The sequence below is a fragment of the Phycodurus eques genome, chromosome 13, assembly GCF_024500275.1.
Source record: "Phycodurus eques isolate BA_2022a chromosome 13, UOR_Pequ_1.1, whole genome shotgun sequence".
NCBI classification, from domain to species: domain Eukaryota; kingdom Metazoa; phylum Chordata; class Actinopteri; order Syngnathiformes; family Syngnathidae; genus Phycodurus; species Phycodurus eques.
In genome coordinates, this window is record NC_084537.1 from 19,456,321 (window position 1) to 19,471,625 (window position 15,305).

Consider the following 15,305-nt stretch of genomic DNA (forward strand, 5'->3'; position numbering starts at 1 on the left):
CTGAGCCGCTTATCCTCACAAGGGTCGCGGGAGTGCTGGAGCCTATCCCAGTTATCTTCAGGCAGGAGGCGGGGTACACCCTGAACTGGTTGCCAGCCAATCACAGGGCACATACAAACAAACAACCATCCGCACTCACATTCACACCGGGCAATTTAGAGTCTTCAATTAACCTACCATGCATGTTTTGGGGATGTGGGAGGAAACCGGAGTGCCCGGAGAAAACCCACGCAGGCACGGGTAGAACATGCAAACTCCACATGGGCAGGGCCGGGATTGAACCTAGGTCCTCAGAACAGTGAGGCAGTAGCTCTAACCAGCCATTCATTAAGTTGTTTTTTTCAAGAAAAAGTCATCATTTTATGAGCATCAAATCTTTTGGGGTGAGGGAAAAGTGGTAATTTTAAAAGATTAAAGTTGCATTTTTCACTCAGAAAAAAAGCTATTTAATGAGAATAAAGTTGTTGTTTTTTACAAGATTGTTAAATTTATGAATTGAATAGTATTTCTTCAGGTTGTAGTTTTATAAGAATGAAATTGTAAATGCAATTTTACAATAGTAAACCTTTTTTTTTAAGTCACAATTTTATGTGAGTGAAGTTGTATTTTTTCAAGAAGTAAAATTTTTTCAAAAGGTTTGATTTTATCAAATTAAAGTTTGCAATTTTATAAGAATTGTTATTCTTTTCAACAAGAAAGTCAATAAGAAAGTGAGAATTGAGAGATTTTTAAAGATATTAGTGAAAAATGTCTATGAAATTATTTTTGGGGAGGAAAAAGTCATTTTTCAAGAATATTTTTTAAATTAAGAAATAATTCATTTTGTGAGAAAAAATATGTCGTTTTAAAATATTAAAGTTGTATCTTTTTTTTAAAAAAAAAAAAGGTTTATAATTTTATGGGACTTAAGTTGTATTTTTCTCCCCAAAATGTTAATTTTATTACATTAAAATTTTAGTTTTTTTTGTAGAAAAAAGTCAAGCAAAAATATTTGTATTTTATTTTAAATAAATCAGTTTATTAGAGTAAAGATGGAATTTTGTGAGATGAAAGCTGTATTTTTTTTCAAGTCATATTTTTTCAAGAAATTAGTCGTAATTTTACAATAATAAAGTTGTCATTTAAAAAAAAGATTTTATCATATTAAAGTTATGAGAATAAAGTTGTATTTATTTTAGGAAAAAGTCACAATTTTATAAGATTAAAGTTGTTGTTTTTTATCAAGTCAACATTTTACGAGAAGAAATTTGCATTTTTTGAAAAATCAGAAGTTGTAAATCAATTGTTTTGTTCCACCTATGCTGCACTGCTATCCACGTTCGTATTTGTTTGTCGTAAGTTTCATGTACTGCCAAAAACATCTGGTAGCCAGAGACTGAGCTGCACTGTGTTTGTTTACAGAGGAGCATGAGGCATTTAAACTTTACTACTATTATGTTCCTTTGTATTCTTAAGCTTCTTGTTCGCTCTCTGTGTCTTTCCAGTCTGTCCGAGCAAGGACATCCGTAACAATGTAACCAACCTCAACTCGCTGGCCAACTGCACGGTCATCGAAGGCCACCTGAAGATCATTCTCATGTTTGGGACCAAGCCCGAGGATTTCCGGGGTCTGGCGTTCCCCAAACTGACGGTGGTGACCGACTACCTGCTGCTGTTCCGCGTGTACGGCATGGAAAGCCTCAGCGACCTGTTCCCCAATCTGACGGTGATCCGTGGCAACAACTTGTTCTTCAACTACGCCCTGGTGGTGTTTGAGATGCTGCAGCTGCGCGAGCTGGGCCTCCACAGCCTGATGAACATCACCCGTGGAGCCGTCAGGATCGAGAAGAACCCGGACCTCTGCTACCTGTCCACGCTGGACTGGTCCAAGATACTGGACTCGGTGGAGGACAACTACATCGTGGCCAATAAGAACGACAGGGAGTGCGGGGATGTGTGCCCCGGGGCGTCCGTGGGGAAGACCACCTGCCAGACCACCACCATCAACGGACATTTCAGCGAGCGCTGCTGGACGCAAAAGCACTGCCAGAGAAGTAAGTTCTTCCAAACTGTTATACAAGTTAACCGCGTTGTAATAAAACTACAATACAGTAAAACTGCCCACCGCCTGAAGATGCTTACCAGATGTGATGAAGAGGTGAAAGGAAGAGCTGCTCGTAGGTATTATGCATTCAGCTACATGCTAATTAAGTTTGTTTTGGTGAAATATTGTATAGAGATGAAACTATACAAATTTCAAACCACAATTATCAAGTAAAATGATGACGTTATTAGTATTATGACAATATTGGTAAAACGAACAAGCCATGGATTTTGCTAATGGGAGTGGCACAAGTCAATATATTATAACATAACATTTAAGCCATATTTTGCCTAAAAATTGAGAAAATCTAAATCCCAATTTTACGTTTACCACCACTGAGATACCACTATATTCCCAACCATGACGAGAAAGAGTCACCGAAACAGTTTATAGAGAAAGTGGAGTATAAACACGAGGAAGCCTCGCGAGATATGAGGAAACCTAATGAGATACGTCGAACTAAGGTGAGATATGTGGAAATATTATGAGATATGCGAAAGCGTGGCAAAATATACGAAACACGTCTGAGAGCTGTTAAAGTACAGGCCCCTGCCTTGCGTAAGGGTGCAAGCGAAGGTGTCGAGACAGCACCCGCGTGCAAGATTCTTCCGACAATTTGAACTGCTTGGCAGTGCGAGGCGGTCAGTTTTACTGTAACAAACCGAGCCAAACCTCCCTATCTTGTTGGAGCACCTCCACCAAAACACGGGACTCCACGGACCTGCTGAGACCAGCCATTAATGGGCTAACTGGCCGAGTGTGGCGTCACATTAGGATTCAGATTTTTACAGTGGAGGCTGCACTGAAATAGAAAGTACTTAAGGAAACTCCAGCACATGGCACGTCGTTAGCATTGCAACACGGGTAACTTTAGCCAAAGCTGTGATTTATCATACGGTAGACGATGATACTTTTTTCTTTGTATGTGTTTTTTTTTTTTTTTTTGCACAGTGACCCTGGTTGGCTTTTATTTGGCCCAACTGTGATGAAGCAACCTGATAAAGAACACTGGCTTTGTTTTAGTAACTAACTACAATCCAATCAAAGTGTGAAAACATGTTGATCAAATTGAGACACTTTGGTTTGCAAAGGCAATCTGGCAACACAGACGCATATAATTAAACTAATTGCGATCATCTGTTGCCAAAAGCTCATTACCTCGTTTTTTTCCCCCCTTGGCTTTTAGGTTTAGTTACTGTGTTAACCCTAAAAAGTCAAACAATTTGGAATTCAAATAAACAATTAGAAAATTTTCTGCTTTTTTTTCCGGCTTTCGTTTTTTTCTGCGTGTGTGCGTGGGTGTGTGTGTGCGATGCCAGCCCAAAGGGCGAACTACTACAATCAATTTCTGGTTTACCAATAAACCGTAAGAACATTTCAGTCGGTTAGTATTACAATTACAGATTGTTATTATCGTTACTACTATATTTGGCATCCCTGAGTGCAGCATTTGTCTTTTGCCGCGCGCCGCAACAGCAAACAAATGGTGAAGGACAAACGATAGAAGACTGAAACAAAAAAGTCACCTTATTTTTTTGTGATGTTTGTGTATTTTTTGTCTTATCTTTTTGAATGTTTCATATAATGTATTTTTGTTGTCATTTTTTTGGCCAATACTTGTTTTTCCTCTAATTGTTGTTTTTGTTCCCTATTTAAATTTGTTTTTTTAGTATTTTAGTTGTTATATTTATGATCTTTTTTCCCCAAATTCTGGGTCTTGTCTGTATTATTGTATTTTTGAATAATTTAAAAACATGTTCCCTTATTTGTGAATTGTGTCTAACCTTTTTGTAGTTTTTCAAAATGTTTTTGTATTTTTCATAAAATTTTCGTTTTCCAAAATGTTTATATTTTTCATCCAGTATTTATTTTTGTTTATTTTTCCTGAATATTTTTTTTTTATATTTCCTTCTGCTAATATTAGTATTTCAATTATTTTATCAGTTTTTTTTCTAACATGTTTTGTTTTGTTTCTAAGTTTTTTATTTTTAGATAATTTTGTAATATTTTTAGCATTTATCATTTGTTTTGCTTTGGCTCTCATTAGCTTTTGCAAGTGTACCTAATTTTTTTTCCACTTCTACCGCTATGCTAACCATGAGAATGTTCGTCACTATAATCAGGCTATTAATTTTTCTTACCGTTTCATCCCTACTCATCTCCCAGGCGGAGCTTGAATTGATCAGCTTTTTGTGAGCAGAGGATTTGAAATGGAATCTTGTGTGACCAGTGTGGTACATTTGAGTAACACTGTACTGTTTGACAAGAAGATGCACTGAGTAACAGTATAGACTGCTGTGTTAACCACTACACAAGCTAACTCTTTGTTTTTCCCTTTTTAATATTGGACTGGTTAACTTCTGCTTGTATGAAAATGAATAATGTTTAAATATCACCAAAAAATGGGTCTGGATGTCGTTGCCTAACCCACATTGTTTCTGGCTAGGCCGTCACCTGTGTTATTTTTGGACAGACAAAAGCCAGTTGGATTTGATATTTTACTCTCGATGGCATGAGGGACATTATTCTGCCTTATTCACCGTCATTATCGCTGGACGTGCAGCACATAAATTGTTTTTAGCCCCCATCATCCCCTTCTGGAGTAATTTGTAATAATTGTTGTGGTCGTCTGTGACGTTAATCCTTTTGCAAATCTGCCACGTTCCATGTCCACTTCTCACCCAGTGAAAGTAACCGTTTTGACTTGACAGTGTCGCCACCTCCTCGCTCCACAGGGACGTGTTTTGCACTTGTGATCCACATCTGCAAAGTTGCTGATCCAATTATTCCCGAATCGCTTTGTTGCTCAGCATTTGTTCGGCGAAGCAGACGCCAGCTGCGTAGGCAGTGTAAATTGTAGGACATGAGCCAAATGTGATGGTGTCCCCTCCCCGCTCCCCCTGTGAACGATTGACTGGTTGGAGAGTGGATCGAATTTAGCAGGATTTTCCTTGGTTCACTTAACAAATCCTTGAGGATATTTACTGCCAAAAAGCATCAAGGTTTCAATCCCAGTAACAATTGGTCCAGACCAGCTATTGATCCACATGCATCGATCTCCAATCGTGTGCTCGCCACTGTCAGACAGTTGAGCCTCGACCGCAGAGTGTGACACTCTCTTGGGGAATATGAGGAACACTGGTGCGATATCTGGAAGACTAACGAGAAATGCGGAAGCCTCGCTAGATATTTGGAAACCTCACGAGATTTGTGAAAGTAAGGGAACATATGCGGAAACATGAGATAATGTGGAAGCCCGGCGAGATATGCAGAAGATAAATTTAAGCAGAGCCAGATTAGCGGAAACCAAACAGGATACAGTGGGTACGGAACGTTTTCAGACCCCCTTACATTTTTCACTCTTTGTTATATTGCAGCTGTTTCCTAAAGTTCATTTTTTTCCTCATTAATGTACACCCAGCACCCCATATTGACAGAAGAATAGTCACTGACACTCATATATTTAACTCGGGTGCTGTCCATTTCTTCTGATCATCCTTAAAATGGTTCTACACCTTCATTGGAGTCCAGCTGTGTTTGATTATACTGATTGGACTTGATTAGGAAAGCCCCACCCCTGTCTATATAAGACCTTACAGCTCACAGTGCATGTCAGAGCGAATGAGAATCATGAGGGCAAAGGAACTGCCTGAAGAGCTCAGAGACAGAATTGTGGCAAGGCACAGATCTGGCCAAGGTTACAAAACAAATTCTGCTGCTAAGTGGCATGTGTGGAGAAAACCAGACACTGCTCATCACCTGTCCAATACAGTCCCAACAGTGAAGCATGGTGGTGGCAGCATCATGCTGTGGGTGTGTTTTTCAGCTGCAGGGCAACTGGTGATTCAATAATAGAATCATACAAAATGTTCCATACTGTAGTTATTGGTTAAATCGGGTTATTTGATTACTCCACTCGCCACTTCCAGGGTGTCCTAGCAATGCGTCCTATCTTCTTACTTGCACAGCTAATCTGTGTTTGCCATCTCTTGCTAGCAAGGAAAATTAAAAGAGTGCCTATATCCTTCCCCGTGGTTTTGTTATTAAAACTCATCTTAATTACCCTCCTTTGGCTGTAGTCGTTGATTGGTTAATCATGGTTCCTCATGTATGGACAAGATGGAGCTTTTCAGGGTCTGTGTGCGTAAGGCGACGCAAATAAATCACACATGGTCCATAACCTGTGTGTGGGGGTTGGGTATTGTTTGGTGTTGCTGCTAGGAGATAGAGGAAGAGTAACAGTGTGCTGTAACTGCACATGAAGCCATCCGTGACTCTGTGGAAGGAGGAAAGACGAGGTCAGCGGTCACTGCGTCAGACGAGGACACTTCACGAGGCCTCTGACCTTGGGGCCTCTACTCCCATAGGGTGCTACTACCGCTGTCCCCAATGGCGCCACTTCACTTTCCCCAATCGTGGCGATTGTAAGCGTCCAAGTTGACAGAGTGTTCGTCCCGATTGTTTCCCGTCTTTGTTGCGCCGTTTCCGCTGCAGGGTTATGAATGGATGCGGGACCCGGCCAGGGGAACCCGACACTTTTATGATTCGCTGTTGATGTCAGAAAAGTCAGTGGCTTATAAAGGCTGCTTTGGGGGGATTTGAGTTTTATGATGCTTAACATTTTGGGATGGAAGGGAATTAGTGACTTGAAGAAACAAAGACAGCACTTGTCTTGTTCACACTGCCAGCGTTAAATTCGTTTTTTGTCGAATTCAGTTTGGGGGTGGTCAGAAATACAAGCTCAATACCGACCTTATTCCTACAACTCTTCAGTCCCAACACTTTGGTCGCTCAAGTTTGACCAGATTTCCTCCCTGGAATAATCGTAGGGGGCAGGGTGGACAAGTGGTTCTCACATCTGCCTCACACTTCTGAGGTTGAGCATTTGAATCTGGGCTCGAGAGTTTGCATGTTCTTCCTGTGCTTTCATGGGTTTTCTCCTCCCATACTCCTAAAATATGCCTGTTAGGTTAATCGAGGACTAAATTTTCCCAAGCTAGGAATGTGAGTGTGAATGTTTGTTTGTCTATATATATATATCCTATGATTGGTTAGCGCCCAGTCCAGGCTGTACTGGACCCGTGTCTCGACCAAAGTCAGATGAGATCCGCTCCAGCTCACCCATAACCCTAACAATTGTTTGTTATCGCGTAATGGATGTAGCGCTGTATTCTTGTTGGCAAAATGACAAGCTATCCTATCACAACTTCAACTGCGATTCCCATCCCAAGTCGTTACTTCATCAAACCAGTACAGAACGATGACGTGTGGATGCAACAAATTTGATATTGCAAATGAGAGTAGCTTCAGCATCCAAGTTGGTAGCCTTAAAGCGTTCTCGGGGCCATTGAGGGCTTCTAGCTGTATGTCAACAGCCCGACGATGCTTATTCATTATTCCTTGTACTGTCAGCGTTACACTGAAAACATGAGCTCCCTTGCTTCCATCGCTTGAATCAGCTCAGCCCCTTTATATTTGTTGCAGATCCCAACACAAGTTTAAAGCGTCGTTCGACATGCCGCTGCCCTTCACGGCAAGGACAGGAGGAAAATTAAATGGTGCACGAATTAATACAAAGCAAATCCGACGGTGATACCTGCACCACCCACACACCCCCAACCCGCCGCCACGTGGGAACAGATGCTTCGCTCAATGAAAATTCAGGAGCTGAAGCAGAAACTGATGAATATTTTGACCACAATTCAGACGTCTGTGATTTAATTTAAAGGCCACCAGTCCGCCTGTAAATCCAAGTTCGATTGAATGTCATCCAAATTCAGTTATACAGTGCATGCACAGATGACCAGTAAGCCTGATTACAAGGATCAAACTCTATATTTTTCTCTTCATAAACCAAATATTGCCATCCCTTCTTTCACATGTAATCAAAAATATTTTAAGGTCACAAGAGCGTCTATTACACTTCTGACTAAACCTAAGTATACATTTCACTAAGGTTGCATTTTCTCAACTATAGATGGGTAGAGATATCTTTATTTGTACAAACAAAGCAAAAGTAATTTGTTGCCGTTTTGGTTAGCAATGCAGTTCAAACTCATGGGCTTACCACTTTATTATCGTTCCTGTGTAAACAATAAGATGTAAGATAACGACAATTACTACCAGTCTATTAGTTTTTTTGTTGTTTTGTTTTGTTTTTTAAGAGTAAAGGGAGTTGCCGTTTTGGTCTCGAGTGGATGATCCAACCTATGACTGAACTGAACCAGAGGGACGACCGTCTTTTAGAGGAAGTCCGTTAATAAAAGAGTTATGTTTACATATGTTTGCTCACACTTTAATTCATCAAGAGACTGTTTATTTTCCTCGGTAGGTGCTGCTGTTTTGGTTATTAACAAATGGGCTCAGCAGTGAGCTCATTAATGTCTGTGTGGGAACGATAGTGTCTAGGAACTGTGGTATTTTCAGTTAATACCCTTTTTTTTCCTGATGGGAAAAATAACGTGATTATTTTTCTAGTAGATGATGCACTTGGTGGGTAATCAGAGCACAGCATCTAGACTGTTTAAGGGAAATACAGCATGTAGAAATGTTTTAAAAGACAAGCATGAACGATGTGTTTCCTTCTCGGGAAACTGATTGGTTGTTCCACTGACGATCCGGCTGGAATCAAGCGTAAGTGTACAAGCAAGTGCTGAGTAAGTAAAACCCACCGAACTGAATCAGTACTTTTGAGAGTCTTAAAGTCCTTGTGGAAAAGTCTTGGTCTCACACGCTTAGTTGTGTAGTGATGTATTCTGCTAGCCCCAATCCCCCGGCATACAAACACTCACACACATAGAACAAGTGTTTCCCTCTGAGCTGACTTCACCGCTCTGGCACTCGCCAGAAGCTGCACCCTACGAACCCTTCACTGTGCAGCTCCAGGAGCCAGTCCCGTGGAATCCCAAACATTTCAGGCATCCAGCTCAAGCCGGGCAGACAGGCGTTTTTTTTTTCACCCGGCGTGCACTCGCCACAGCCTTCTGATCTGTCCGGAAGTTTTCCTCTTGAGTCGTTCTTTGATCCAGATTGGTTTGCACCTTTGGATTGTAAATGACATCTGGAGCATTTGGAGGAAAAATGAACAGTGTGTTTAGATGTTCCAGCATATGAAATTTTTATATCAAGTACAGTTGACATAAATTAGCTGAATTTTGACATTTGACAATTTCTTGGACTGAACTGTTTTATACAGGATGTTTTATGCCGTAAATTAAATAAGACGAAGGCTTTTGCTGTCATGTTCTTTGCCTTCAAGACGAGAGTCAGTCGATCTTGACTTTGTTTTAATGAACCAAGTGGCGACAACCTTTGGTAATTGTACCTTTTGGTGTGCATTTTTGTGACAACACAGTGAAATTGTGTCTGCATTTACTTTGTTTTAATGAACCACGATGTGCCGACTACCTTGGATAATGGTACCTTTTTAGGTGCGTTTTCATGATAAAGACATCATGACATTTTTTTTACATTAAATGTTCATGTTCATACAGACTGTCAAGGCCCTTTACTTAGTTTTATTGAACCAAGTGGCGACAATTTAGGATTGTGGTACCTTTTGGCTATATTTTCGTCTTCTTGTAGACCTATTTAGACAAGAGCCAACTGGTCTTAACATTGTTTTAATGATCCGATTTTGGATAATGATACCTTTCGGGTCGATTTTCATGGCCATATAAACTGTCAAGCTAAGGAACGATTGCCCTATGTTTAATGAACCAAGGGCTGTTTTATTTTTCCGGTTTCTCTCTTTTTTTAAATTCGCTTTTAAAGTGGTCTCTTAGAACTGATCTCTTAGACCTTCCAAAACAATAGAATATATGGTAATACACTTTTTATTTTTTAAAATCCATTTCATTCATAAACCTGCTTGTACCCTGTAGCTTTTTTAAAATATATTTGTGTGTACACAACACTCGCTAAGTCAACATTCAGTTTAAAATTGCTTACTCTTTCAATGTTTTCGATTAACAGGGAGGCCCGGAAGGAAGCGAAGACTCACAGGTCATCTCATGCGTCATTTGCCTGTCGAGCAGGGGGCCTAATTGCCCATCATCATTGAGCGTGTTTATCATTTATATTCCAGTCACGGACAAACTGGATATCCTGCTTTCAGGAGAACGGAGAGCGTTCAAAACAAAAAGTGCCGTTCCTCCTCCTCCCTCGTGTTGTTTTTCTGTTCTCCATCAGTGGAGAGCAGGGCTCGCTAATGAAATTGTTTACCTGTTGTCGCCCCCGTGGGCTCAGCTGAAGCCCGCCGCCTCTGCTGCTGATTCAGAACACGCCACAAGCGAGGTGTACCAGGACGAACAAAACCAGTACACGCTTCTCATTAGCAATAATCACGTTATTTCTTTTTTTTTCTTTGTATTGTTTTTCCTGAACGTGCTCAACTCAATTAGCCGAGCACATTCTTGGCACGTTTGTTCAGTCTTATTGTGAATGGTTTGAATACTTGGAAGTGAAGTCTCGCCAATGATCTTTTTGAATGGCTATTTGTTGATAAACGTTTAAAGGATGAGTTGCAACTCAAATTTTTCTTGATTTAAAAAAACAAAAACAAACAAAAAAACTTGGTTTATTAAAAAAAAAAATAGTTAAATAGAGCACTTTAACATGAAGAAAGTAGTTTTATTTTTTATTTTTTGGGGGCAAATGTACTAAAAACCCAAAACGAAGAAATCACACAGTCTTTGCTCAATACTTATTATTGCTGTACCTTTGACAGCAGTTACTCTCAATTAGTCTCTCTTTTGTGCTTCACAATACCGGCAGGTCTTTCATGTTGTCGTTATGGGGTATTGTAATTAAAATTGAGGGGACATTTTGGGCGGAAAAGACAAAACTAAATGTGGAAAACGTGAAGCCCTGGGAATACTTTCTGGGTGAACTGTACATTATTGATATTTCCATTACAACGCAAATACTGTATGTAATGTAACCTGGTTGAACACAGTGTTGTAGTAGCGCCATACATGCAAATGCCAAGACAACGCTGTGGTCCTCCATTGGTTATTTTCTGTTTTGTTATGTTGTGTTTTTACTCATCACTGTTGGCCTCAGACTACACATCCCCCATGCATTTTGGCTAGATTTATACTGCATGGTTCAAATGACCCAATTTTCCCAATGTATTTATTTCTTTTTTTTGTTAATTGGCACCATTGGGTTGTGCATCATGTTGTTGTTTTTTTATATAGCAACGTAAATAGAAAACAGTCCCTAGAATCGGACATCCGCGGATAGGGATCAGGCCTCTTCCAAATGTGAATTGAAGAACCCAATACATACGTATATAGTGTATCTGCTAGCGAGACGGCAGCATAAATACACGGATCGGATATACCCCGCCAATGCGAGCTTGACATCATCGAAATATGCTGGTTGTCGGTACAGTGGAACTCCGCTATTCGCAAGTGACAGGGACTGAGACCAATTGCGAATAGCCAGTTTCCACAAATTAGTGACGGGCTCCTAAAAGTGATTATAGTTGCCTATCATAATAGCTTAAGCCGTAAACTATACCACAAATTATGATCGCACTTCAGTAGCATTTCGAATGCTTACAAACATTGCTTTTCACTTAAAAATACAGCTTAGAGCTAAGCACACCGATACACAATGTAGGGTAGCTGTACATATACGTCAACAATTCATCTGATCATGGTGATGATGACAATGAAGAATTACTGTAGTGGCTTAGTCCAGTGTAAAACAATGAACTTTGGCACATCAAAGCCTGCACTTTGATGGCGCCAACACCTATTTGGCGTCCAGTGCTGGTGAGAGTCCACTGCTTCGTCGACTGATTTAGAAGAAGAAGAAGAATCACCTTTTATTGTCATGAACATGCATGCACACAAAATTAGTTCTCTGCATTTTACCCAGCACAGGAAACGCATACATATGTTAGTTGAACACACTGGAACAGGGGGCAGCTGAAGCGCCCGGGGAGCATTTCAGGGTTTCAGTGTCTTGCTCAAGGACACCACAGCCGTGTGTCCGGGGGATGTTGGTGGATGGTCCAGTCGGGGTCTTGAACCTAAGTCCCCCACGGTGGCAGTCGATGATCGTAACCATTGGGCCACGGCTGCCCGTTAGCTCTAGAATGGTTAGCACTTCGGTGTTTCATAAATAGATTTAGTGATGTGCTTTTAAAGCTGTGTTTAGTCCTTGTTTGGTGAAACTGTCGTGTCAGAACTTCTGCCTGCACACACACAACAGTCGTCTGGCTCCCGCTGTGGAAGTTGGGTTTAGCGAAATTTTGATTGAGTGGACAAATAGTTTGTTTTTTTGGCGTGGTTATGGAAAACCGTTACCATTCACTGTGTCCATTAAAGAGACGCTACTACTGTTACACGAAGTAGCAGTAGCCAAAAAGTACCGCGGTACCTTGCCGGTGATAATGATAATATACCACATTTTGAAAGTAGTGGTTTAAGACAAAATAAATGTGGCAACAGCGCTCTCCAACTTAAGTGTCTAAAGTTGGTGGTGGCTTTTTCAGTGTCTGTGCAAGATTGAGAAATGCAGAGAGACAAGGCTACAAACTCACGCACCAGACGCACATAGTGTCATCTGGAATTATTTTGCTTACATGGCCGACAGCCAGGGCAAGGCCTGTCTGCAAGGCAAAGCTATCCGTAGGGAGCTATGCCGACTATATATATAATATACACACACACTGTGTGGGTTTAGCGACACACACACACACTGTGTGTGCGGGTGTGTGTGTATGTACGTGTATATATATATATAAGTATATTATTATGCTGCGGTCCACTGTATATATACCCATGTCATGGCATGAATAAACACTTAAAAAAATACCTCCATTAATCTAAACTGCTGCAAAACATGCAGAGAATTAACTAGGGTCCTAATATGCTAAGGACTAGGGAATACAAAATAGTCAAATATGGCATATATGGGCATTAAATCAGATTTTCTTTTTTTAATAAGCAATTACCGACAACCTTGGATGGCTTCTTTCAGGCACCGTTTTGTCTCAGAACCTTTTTTTAATTATTATTCACATATAGACTAATGTGTTCATATCAACCAGCGGAAATGACTGAAGCTACTGTAATATTGGTCCACAGCCAGAACTCGCAGAACCCAGAACTAACACATCAGTAATGGACAACCCTTAGAACTTCCACGAACAGTGAAGAAGATGTACACAAAAGTCCAGTTACAGCATAGATTTCCTGCAGATCAGCAATGTTTATCATGGGAGATGTTTGTGGCGCACAGTTCAAAAGTCGGCCAATGCGTTAAAAACAGTGATCGTTCAATTTGAACGAAATTATATGGTGCTCAAGTTGACTTCCTGCTCGGAAAGTGCGGACGACAGTCAGCGTTTTATTTGTCCGTTCTTGGCTTTGTTTCTTCTGGGTTTTTGGAGGGAGAGAAAAAAAAGAAGAAACTAAATGCTGCCCTTGTCATTGCAGTGGAATTTTAATTACCATCCAGCGTGCTGCCACTCACTCCGTTTTGCATTTTCTGCCCTCTTAATATGAACTTAACCCATGAGGTCTGAATAAGTGGTTGTTTCATGCCAGATACAAAAGGACACCGCAGGATGATTTCAGGCCTGATGGTAGTTCTTCTGGTTGGAACAAAAGCTCTTAGGTGTGTAGGCAGACTGAAAGCGAGAGTCAGCCCCATTTGGAACGCCAAGTCCATCATGCAAACAAATTGCAGCCTTGTTAACTTTGCTGGACAGGAACCAAACCTTATACTATTTGCATAACATTAGCAACAGGCTAACATACTATAATTTTGGATATACAAGGTTTATGATGGAGTAACATAACCCCAGATTTTTATGTCAATCAGAACGGGCCTTAGTCCATTATTAACCTGTGTTAAAGTATTGGTAAAATCATAATGACAGTAAATATTTCTGCAAATAACACTTGTAAAACCATAAATATAAAACAATCAACCGAAAAGACCCACATGACCACAAACAGTGCCATGAAAAAGTATTGGCCCCCGTTCGCAAATTCTCATATTTTTGCATAGTTGTACTGTATACTTATGCAAACTACTTTATTCAAAAACGGAGACTCACACTGGCTGATCCACTTGCAGCCGTTTATTGAACAGTACAAAGAGTCAGGTTCCCAAAGACAAAATGTTAAACTCTCGCAAGCAGCTATAGTGAGCTAGAGGCTCACGGGAAACTAACGTGTTCTGTTCCTGACATTACTGAGCCACGACACATTTAAAGTCAGCCTTGAGATTTAATGGCACTCTAGTTGGTTTTCCCCTTTTGCTGCAGTTCAGTGTCAAGTGTGTAAAGACACCAAACACACACTGGTGCCGAACAATTCAACCAGTTTGCTCCAACCTGCAAATGAAAGTATTCATTTTGACCCTAAACGGCTCTGCCTTTTTTATTCTGTGATGGAGCGCAACATAAGCACGGCAGTTAACGTGTTGTGCCAGTGTGTTAATAATATACGCCTAGCGCACTCAAATATCATTATGATGGTGTAACTACATAAACCGATTAGGCAGCAGCCTGAACGGACACGTTTGGTTTAGCATGTTAGCAGTTGGCACCCGTGTCGATATCTGATAGCGGCGCATCTTCGAAAGATGATAATGTGTTGGAGTCGTGCTTTTAAAGTGCGTTCTGCTCTGTTGTGTTGTAGTCTTCTAGATCGGGGTTTCTAAAACTTTTTGGATCCACTGTTTAGGATGTCTCGTGGTGGTCTTCGCTGAGAAAAGAAGTAGTGCTCGCGGCAAGGCCCATCATCATAAAGAATTGTGGGGATTATTCGGAGATTAGCATTTTTTAAAGAAAGAATGTCCCCACACTGCCAGCAACATCAAAGATAGCTTGGGGGAGGCCCCCCTCTCAAAGGCCCCTTACAGGTTTCGACCCTGAAATTTTTTCACTGTTGTTCAAAAGAGCCACTCGCATCGTTTTGAGGCCCTGGCCGCCCGTTTGTTCCGTCTTAGTTGTAGTCTACTACTCCAAAACAGAACATTACACATTTCGAACAAAATGCAACTAAACCGCTGCTGTTTATTTATTTTCAGATTCATTCAAAGCTACAGTTGACTGATTCATCAAACATTAAACCACAGTTATTGATACTATTTCTCTTATGTGAATCGCGCTTGTCTTCGGCATGTTCTGTTAACACTTTCGTCACTAACAACCAATAAAAAACATTGTAACATTTTATATCAATAATAGTATAAC

General features: G+C 40.6%; 1 protein-coding gene across 1 annotated transcript in view; it reads left to right on the top strand.

Moving 5' to 3' along the window:
- insra (insulin receptor a) overlaps nucleotides 1-15,305 on the top strand; it is a 60,267-nt gene that overhangs the window by 15,124 nt on the left and 29,838 nt on the right. The window contains exon 2 of the mRNA XM_061693618.1: nucleotides 1,485-2,033. Within this exon, the coding sequence (XP_061549602.1) occupies nucleotides 1,485-2,033 (549 nt within the window). The remainder of the gene's footprint in view (nucleotides 1-1,484; nucleotides 2,034-15,305) is intronic.